Source organism: Brassica napus, chromosome A3 (assembly GCF_020379485.1).
Source record: "Brassica napus cultivar Da-Ae chromosome A3, Da-Ae, whole genome shotgun sequence".
In the NCBI taxonomy this organism is placed as follows: domain Eukaryota; kingdom Viridiplantae; phylum Streptophyta; class Magnoliopsida; order Brassicales; family Brassicaceae; genus Brassica; species Brassica napus.
In genome coordinates this window covers 12,524,443-12,534,006 of record NC_063436.1, presented here as the reverse complement: position 1 = coordinate 12,534,006, position 9,564 = coordinate 12,524,443, and the positions used below count along the sequence as shown (strand labels likewise).

Here is a 9,564-nt window from a genome sequence, read left to right as displayed (position 1 = left end):
TGATAGTAATATATATATGATATATTTTAATATTAATATTTATTAGATGATGTTTTTTGCTTTTTTTTTTGTCATTTGTATCTGTTATAGTAAAAAGTCTAAATTAATGATAACAAAATTTTCACTGTGGGATTAATGGTTTAAGTAATTTATAATATTTTAAAAAATTAAGTTATCAATATTTTTTCAAATTTTTTATCAAAAAATGTTCAAAGTAAATTTCAAAACTAAGAAATTTATGTATTTTTATATGGCATATAGTTTAATTTAAAATGATACATATATTTATATATCTTTTTTTTGATACTTATTAAATGAGACTTTCAACTTATATTATTTTTTAATTATTTGTATCATGTCATAACAAAAGTTTTAAATCATAGATCACAAAATTTGAATGTGAAACTTTTAACAGTTTTAGTAATTTATACTCGTTTTTTAATATATATATATATTTTTTTTTAAATTTTTATATGGTTACTATGATTGTTTAATTTATTTTAATAGCTTAAAATTAAACAAATATAATTATAATACACAGTTATTTTTATCAAATCTTTATTATTCAAAATCATTAATTGTCATATATACTTTAGCCATATTAGGTAATTCCATAATCTTATTTAAGGAAATAATGAAGCACATTAATAATGTATTTATTATGGTTTAATAAAAAGTTTATTATATATTTAGATGGACCAACCTATTTCTCTAAAGATTCTAAGAATCATTCTAATGATGACACATGGCTACAAAAAAAATGTTGCAATGTTTCTCAAATAATATATAGGGGATATATATAGCTAGATTTTTTTTTTTTGCCATCTTTTATTAAAGTGCTGGGCCGAAGCCCAAAACACAGAAAAACACTAAAAGCCCACAAGATGGACAGAACAAAACAGAAACAAATGGGCCTAAAGCCCAATCGACCCACAAACATAAACGCGCGTCAACCAAACATACGTGACCGTTCACGCGTTGAGATTCACCGTCAACGCGACACACGCGTTGAGATTCACCGTCAACGCGACACACGCGTCCGGACACCTCATGAAACATGAACGCCACGTGCTGAAGAAAGCCCAAACGCAGGGACACGCGTCACCCATCCACCACTTCTTTCCTCGCCGCCTGAACGGTACCGCTTCAATTCATCGCCGGAGACACGGCCAGAGACCTCGTATCGCCGGAAAACACACCAGACGACTACAAGCCTTCAACGCCAAAGATCACCACCAGCAAAGAAAATATCGGTGATCATCAAATCATTCAAGCGTCAACTCCAGAGCCAAATCGGAGAAACTCTATTCTCCACCATTTTTCGATGAAACCCACCTCTAACGACTGTATTAAAGGTATCGGGTTTCATCAGCTTCATCGCTCCGACACACACCGGATCACGTCCAGATCATGCGTATAAAACGCATACCCCTTCAACACCATCGCCTCTTCCAGCGATTGCCTTCCTCAGTTTCACTTCCTTTTTTCACCACCCGTTATGTCGCACCCAACAGAGAAAAGGGGCGAACCACCAAAGCCGGCGGCGCGAGGTTGAATAAACCTCCACTCCCCGGAGTCAAAGACCGACGATGACGAGCTATGAAAGCCTCATCATCCCGCCCGTATATATATAGCTAGATATAGAAGACATAAATGATAAAATATTTAAAAATAAAAATAGAAATTCAAAAGAGATTTTGAATGTAGCGGAAATAAACGTTGCTCTATGAACTAAGGCCCAACTTAAAGATTTCAAATATTCATTGATGACACTCAGTTGAGCCAACAAGTGAGAGGTATAAATGATGTTATATTGATGGAGTTTAGAAAGAAGAATATATGTATTGAGGTCAAGAATGGCTATTTAGCAATAAAGACACCGAAAAACAAATGATGGGTGCTACGAATATTCAATGAAGTCTATCACCGTTATATGATAAATTCTATCACCGTTATATGCATAATTTGAAACGTTTAAATCGCCTATTAAATGTATAAAAATCTTACATATCGGTGAAATAGTATTTGCCACTGATTATTTTCAATTGGTGAAGATAGTATCTACGCTGAAGAATTGGATAATATTTATTACGCACTTAGAAGAATTTTCAAGATGTAAAAAGTTCTTTCTCAGTTTCACAATCCAACATATTCTAGGAACTTAATATAATATCAGATAAATTTGTAATGGTGCTTAGAGTTTTTATTCTACTATGTTGTATGTTGATTTTATACCATCAATTTGAAAAAATATGTTTAGATTATAGAAAGACTCTACAGTAATTTTATAACACTTGCCAACACAAACGTTTAATGTTTTGCAAATCTTCTTTCAAAAAGAAAAGGAAAACATTAATGTGAAAATATGAAATGAAATGGATTTAGTTGGAGAAACGCAACAAACAATAGGATGCTGGATATTCTTTTATTTTAAGAGTGTTTTCTCCGTACAGAGAGAGAACTTAACCTTGTTAACGTGTGACGTGCCCTTGTTTGGCTCCATATCTTTTGGGAATGGGTCCTACCATTAAAGAGATAAAAGTCAAATGTACCGCTAATAATTAGCATATAGTAGTATTTCATGATTCTGCTAGATGACTTTTAATAATAACCAGCACAGCGTATTGATAAGCTCTATTGACTATGACTACCTAAATATGACTATATTTTTATCTAAACAAGTGGCTCAATTCGGTAGGTAAAAGAGACGGTGGCCAGCAACTACGGTTTAAAAAATTAATTTGTTTTAACAAATTAATTTGTGTATTGCATACTTTTTATATTACAAAAACCAAAATTTCAATCGGTAGCATAACAACGACTTGTGTTAAAAAAACAAAACATAACAACGACTTTGGCAAGAGTGTGTATGCCAACTTTTTGTTGAATATTTTTTTTTAAAGAATCTGGACAAAAATTATGTCCACATTTTCGCCTTTATGTACTTATGCAGTTGCGCATAAAATATGCAATTGCGCAAAAAGTATATGAAACTATGTTTAATGTATTTTGCCATTTTCATCTTAAAATAGAGAAATTTTATAATACAAAGAAGATATGTTTGAATGTATTTTTCTAAAAATAAAAATAAAAAATACTATTTTGTTTTCTATAAATAGAAAAAATATAGTTTATTATTATAGAATAAAAAATAAAAGTGAGTTAGAACATTTTCACCTCTGCTATTATAAAAGTGAAACTATTAATGTGTTGAAGATTCTCTTATACTCATTATTCAAATAAACATTATTGTATGTCACTAGATATATACTATACTCCCTCGTTTTACAAAAAAATGGAAATTTGACATTTTCTATAAATATAAAAAATAATTAAAATATATTCATATTTTTATTTAGATATATTCTTTCGTTTTGCAAAAAGATGGAATTCGACATTTTTCTGTAAATTAAAAAAAATAATTAAAATATATTCATATTTTTATTAATTATAGTTATTTAATAAATATTATTTGAGATAATTAAAACTATTTATAAAATAAATACATTTTATAATTAATATTAATTTTAAATAAATATAAATTGTATAAGAATTTTAAAATAACATCATTTGTATAATAAAAATGTCAAGATAACATTTTTTGTAAAATAGAAAGGAGAAGTATTATTTTTTGACACATGTTAATATTATCATAATGTCGACATATTTGACATTTTGAGTGACCCCAAACTAGATCTTTGTTACAAACTAATCTAAATGATGATCAGGATCGCTGTCAGCAATTTATCATGCTTATCTCTTAAATGTTCAAAACAGTATCAAATTTCCAGGCTCACACGTCAAACATTTATTGTTTAATCTCGTTGCAATTTCGCAAAAATAAAATTTCGATTAACCACATTTTTCTGAAACTATTTACCATTTTTTTTTCGTTTTAAAGCAGTAACCGCACGTTCCTTTACATCCAAAAAACAAATTTCTAAGTTACAAAAAAAAAGTATATTATCAAAATCCTTTTTCAATTCAGCAGTCATATTATTTTCTTATGCTGCATTTGTTTATAAAATTTAAAATTGTGTTATCTTTTTCTAATATGTAGAAGGTGATTGGAATGAACCGGTGTATATGAATATATCAAAAAGAGTATTAAAATATATAAAAAACATTGCCCAAAAAAAATATAGAAAACACACAACATATCACCACGATAGGATTAGTTTTTGGCGCCATATGAAAGGCTTATATAATGATACAAATATGTAATATAAAAGTAGAAAAGAGAAGGAAGTAAGCAACAAAACAAAAGCAACTGATAAAAGAAAAGAAAAAGAAAATTCAAAGTCAAATCCTTTTTGCTCAACGTCGCAATTACGCAAAGTAAACGACTCATTTGCTCTGCTCTATCTTGGCTTTCCGCTTCTCGTTGACAAAGAAGACAAGAAGAGCCAGGACAGAGAAGACGCTGAAGCAGATGGAGGCAATATCCAAGGACTTGTGGCGACCACTGATAGCCTGAACGCTGAAGAGATTGGTTGACTTGGCCTCGTTCGTGCTCTGTCCAAAGGCAACTTCATGGTCTTTGGCATCAACTGCGTAGGCACGAACGAAGTAGGTCCCGGTAGGGATGTCGCGTTCGAGGGTATATTCGAATGATTGAGGGGATTTATCATAGGCCCTGGTAATGATCTTGTGTGGGCAGCTTTTGTCCTTGAAGAGCTCATTTTCGGTCTTGCGCCATGGTCGGTCAACTTGGCTGACCGGAGCGTAGCATAGCTTTACTTTGATGGTCGTAAATTCAGCCTCTTTTGTAGCTGTCGAGCTTAGCTTCCATGTAATGCTCAACTTGTCAATTCCGGCATCCAAAACTGAAAAACCATATATTAAGTATTGATCAGCCTTGACGTTAGTAAATTACTCAGCTCTTCTCAGTGATATTTGATAGTAATAAAAGTTGCATAGTTTATTTCAAATACTTATTAAGTGCTTTTTTTATCAGGGTTGGCCGAAATCTAAACTAATCTACCCTCTATAGTCTCCAACATAAGTGGGGTTCCGAACCCTGATCGCCCAACATTTAAAAAAAAAGACATAGAAATGAAAAAGCAAAATCGAAAATTTGAACACCAAATATTTGTCGAAGTGAAGTGCGAATGATGGATATTCTTATGAAAATATACATACCGCCTTCTCGGCTGGGCTTAGCGGTGACCTCAAGTGCACCTTTCTCCAGGTCAGAGAAGAGCCTTTCTTTGGTAGCACCATGACTAATTTGGAACAGTAAGCAGATTAGAAGTGAAGCGAAGAGGCTCTTGTGAATAGCCATGGAGATCCTTGAATCTGAATATTTAGAAAGAGAAGAGGAATATGCCTTTGTTTGCTGACTTTTTATGTTTGATATGAAAGGTGGGGTGCACATTTATGTCTTTATATAGTAATTTATGGTAATCCTCGATTCAAATATCTTGGGGTTAGCATTAACAATTAATGACAAAGTCAACGGTTTGTTCTGAGATTACCCTTTGAATACTTGGGAAGATTGTGTTCCCCCTCTGGCACAAGTGTGTCGTCTCCGTACAGCTGAGATTATGGCCCCTAAACATGCCAAAAGATGATATGAGTTTATATTTCATAATTTGTCAGCTGGATAATTTTAATTTTATTTTTGTAACTGTTGTCATCTGAATAATTCATTTTCAGATTCCAAACAACTCTATATTCAGCGGACCCATCACCTACAAGATAATTATATTCTAACTAAGTTTTTCGCTACACGCATGTTTCTATTAATTAATTGGTTTATTTTTTTATGAAAATTTAAAATATATTTACATTAAATTTCCTTTTATGATTTAAAAAAAAAGAAAGATAACATGGTGTTTTATTGGGATTCCATTTGTATTTATTTGTAAAACCATGTGATTTGCATGTGCTTATGCATACTTATAAATAAAGGGTTTTACGAAAATGATTCAAAATTGAAGTCTTGCTAATATAACTCTTTTTTCGACTATATTTTGCCAAATCCATTCTATTGAATCTTTAAAATTTCCAAATATATTCACAAAATATATATATTTTTTAAAAATTATTAAAATCATAAATATCCTAAACATTTTTTCTTATTTACAATAATGCCATTATTACTAACTTCTCCAACTAGCATGACCAACTAATTTAGAGCGGGGACAGACCCATAACATTTTAAAACATGGGGCACACAGTGAAAGAAAGATTTAATATAAGGATATAAAAATATTTAACATGGGGCACATCATGTAATAACCATATAAATTAGGGACATGTACCTAAAATTTGAATAAAAATCTTTTTTAAAAAAAATTAGAATGTAGCACGTGCCACACCCTCCCCTTACCTAGGTCGCCTCTGATTTAGAGTTCTTAAAACTCAAACATTCAATTTCCATTTCTCTTTCATTCTATACCAACAAAACTTTATTTCCTTTCCGCTTTCTTATAGAAAACTTTCGTAACTTTCAATTTCATAAATACCACTATCATATATTTGGTGATTCTTCAATTAGAATCTTCAAAACTTTTTTTTTTGCTCATGTTTACAAAAACATTTCAAATTATTGAAGACAAGATCAAAATTACCACTGGTGCTGTTGCACTCCTTGGTTTGATCCACCGTGGGAAAGATGCTTTATGGCATAAATGGTATCAGCGCCGGTACGGTCCCTAGCCGAAGGTCCAGACACATCCTAGATAGACTGGATAAAACAAGATGTAGATATACCAAACAACAATTCAAACAAAATATCAAAACTATTCAAAAACAAATAATATATTCAAATATATAATCATAATATGTGTTTACAAACAAAATTTAAATTATTGAAGAGAAAATCAAAACCATGTCATATTGTTTACAAGTAAAAAATGTGTGCTCATATTTGTTGCTACAAACATTTTTCCCAAACGAAGTAAATACGTATATTTGGAAACATCGCGATATTTTTCTTTTTTTGGGTGTAAATGTTAAGATTCATACCAAGGTTTTTAAGTCTTTTACAGAGTTGTTGCAAATGCAACTTATTAAACAAGAAGAACACAACAAGAACAACAGGAAGATAACAAAGGAGTTAGAAGAGAGAAGATGAGAAGGCGGATAGATGAGGCTGGAAACCGATGCCTGGATTTAGCTGAAGGGATCAATGGTCGCTGACTCTGGACGCGCTGCGACCATGCGCCGAACAGGGCTTATATGTAAAGTTACCATATATTATATGTAAACATGGTGATATCTAATGTTTAATTGACCTCCTAGTCTTTATATTACTCATTACTCATCTTTTCTTTGATATTTCATAATTTTGATGAGTTTTAGACTTTTTATCTTAATTCATTAGCATATAACATGGGTGAAAATGCACATTAGAAATTTTGGGGTGAAATAAAAAAGTCATATCTGCAAATTTGAAAATTTGAAGTAAAAAAATAACCAAGAACTTGAAGAACTAAACACACAAAAAGGTGAAAGATTGACCATTTTTTGGTAAGATAATTGACCATGTTTGTTCTTGAGCTTTTCCTCTATGGCAGAGAGAACGAACCACAGTAAGGGCCGGACCTGACTAAAAGCTATCAAGCATGTATTTGGGGTCGTGAAGTTTATAATTATATTAAGCGTTTATTACTTTAAATAAATCGCAGTCTAGTCAGCTCTACTGGTCTTTGAAGAAATTAGAAGCGAAGGGTCGCCGGTTCGAATCTAATCAACATGATTTTTAATGTTGTTTTCAAAAATAAGTTACTGAAGGATCAAAAGTATATTATGTGCTTAGGGGGCCACAAAACTCAGCTCGGCCTTGGCCACAACCACTCCGGATGGCCACGTCGGTGGATGTGAGCGTGGCAGAGTGATGCCGAGGTGATTCTTCAACGACGAATGAGAAAGCAACAAGGAGCTCACTGTAGGAGCTCGACGTAACTCGATGGTGGAGGAGCTCGCCGTAGGAGCTGTGAATCATGGAGGCCGGGGTGCTATGCAGTGGGGTCTACCGCAGCTGTGTCCATCCAAATGCCGGAGAAAATTGTCGTGGCTAACTGTAGAGATTCATGTTCTGTTCTCTGCCATAACGGGAAAGCTATTCCTTTATCCTCCAACCATAAGATTATCATCCTCGATCGCTTAGTTGTGTTAGTACAATTGTTTAAATGTTCATTTCATTGTCTTAATTTTATCTTAGATCTACAAAGAGTTCTTAAAATCAATAATCTAGAAATTAAAAAAAAAAACACAGAATAAGAATAGGATCTAAGAAAAATAAAGATAAGAAAATAAAAGAAAAATGGGTTCTACAAATTTGTATTTCTAGTTATGTTTTGGTTAGAAAAAATAAAATAAAATAAGTTACAGAAAATGTCCTAAGAGTACAAAGTCTCATATAAGATAAGGTAATATTGAGTGCAGTATAGGTCGAATTGAGAGAGAAAGTAAGAAAGAGAAAGGAGATCTGTAATCGGGTCCGGTGACTGGCGGCGCGTGAGCGCGCGTGCCGTCACCGGAGCCCTCTAGCCACCAGCAAAGCTGTCGATTTCTGCTTCGGTCTTGTCTCCTCTTCCAACCGCCTTGCCCGACCTCTGGAACAAGGCCATCCATGGCGGACCTGTCTCTGGCGTAAGGGCGCGGTTGTGGTGAGGTAGGCGCGGTGAGGTTTTTCGTTCGGTTTCTTTGGTTTGTCTCCGGGAGGCGGAGGCTTCTTCAGCTTCGTCGACGCCGGTTCCTGTCCCCGCGAGGTGGAGGCTTTCGCAGCTCTGACGTCGTCGGTCTAGATCTCGGGAGGGTGAAAGTGTTTCGTTGCTTTGCCTTGCCGTTTTTGATCCATAGGTTTCGTTTTAGAGTTTGTTTTCTCTCTTTTTAGTTTCTCGGTTCTGGATTGGTTGGGTGGGTGGAGATCTCGTAGGTGGGTGATCGAAGCTCGACCACGGTTAAAGGTGTTGGGTCGCGCGAAGCTTCTATCTCGGTGATGGGGTTGAACGGTGTCGGATGAGATCTCGAATTCTCGATTGACGCTCTCCGAGTTTAGATTCACCTGAGTGGAAGGCGTTTGCGGCGGTGATGGTTCTGAGTGAGTGGTTTCCGATTCCTAAGGGTGAATCGATGGTTGGTGTAACCGGTGACGTTTAGAAGGGAGGCGACGTCGGAGCCGCAGCGTTTGTCCGCGCGGCGGCGGAGCTCCTTCGGGATCATTGGGTATCGCAGATGGGCCTTGGGCCATGCTTGTGATTTGTTTTCTTTGGACCCGTTTCCTTAGGTTTTTTGTAATATGTGTTATGGGCTTTTAGCCCTTTAATGAAAATTTCAATTGATGAAAAAAAAAGATAAGGTAATATTAGAATGTGACGTTACAAAACTTACATTACCAAGATTGAACCTTTGTCGTAATGGCCATAAAATTTATTCACTTACCATTGAACTGCTGTAACACGTTAACATACTTATCATAAAACATATAAGTAATATTTTATATCTATCTGAAAACCAGAAAAAAACTGTTCAAAATTAATTTATTAATCTTAGATTTTTTTTGTTAATGCACCAGGGGGTCCATCCCATCTGTCCAATTTTGAACAACATGGT

General features: G+C 34.0%; 1 protein-coding gene across 1 annotated transcript; it reads right to left on the bottom strand.

The window, feature by feature from the left end:
* Positions 1-4,140: 4,140 nt before the first annotated feature.
* Positions 4,141-5,377, bottom strand: LOC106445804 (high-affinity nitrate transporter 3.1). Its single transcript, XM_013887445.3, has 2 exons — positions 5,143-5,377; positions 4,141-4,826 (listed from the first exon to the last, which is right to left on the bottom strand). The coding sequence occupies exons 1-2, from the start codon at positions 5,375-5,377 to the stop codon at positions 4,348-4,350; spliced, it is 714 nt and encodes a 237-aa protein (XP_013742899.2). The 3' UTR covers positions 4,141-4,347.
* Between the last annotated feature and the right edge of the window lie 4,187 nt (positions 5,378-9,564).

Bases quoted from the DNA above. Each gene is read 5' to 3' on its own strand.
- LOC106445804 (XM_013887445.3), bottom strand. From the start codon at position 5,377: ATGTGCACCCCACCTTTCATATCAAACATAAAAAGTCAGCAAACAAAG. The intron at 4,827-5,142 runs GTATGTATATTT...ATGGTTTTTCAG, and splicing joins TAAGCCCAGCCGAGAAGGCG to TTTTGGATGCCGGAATTGAC.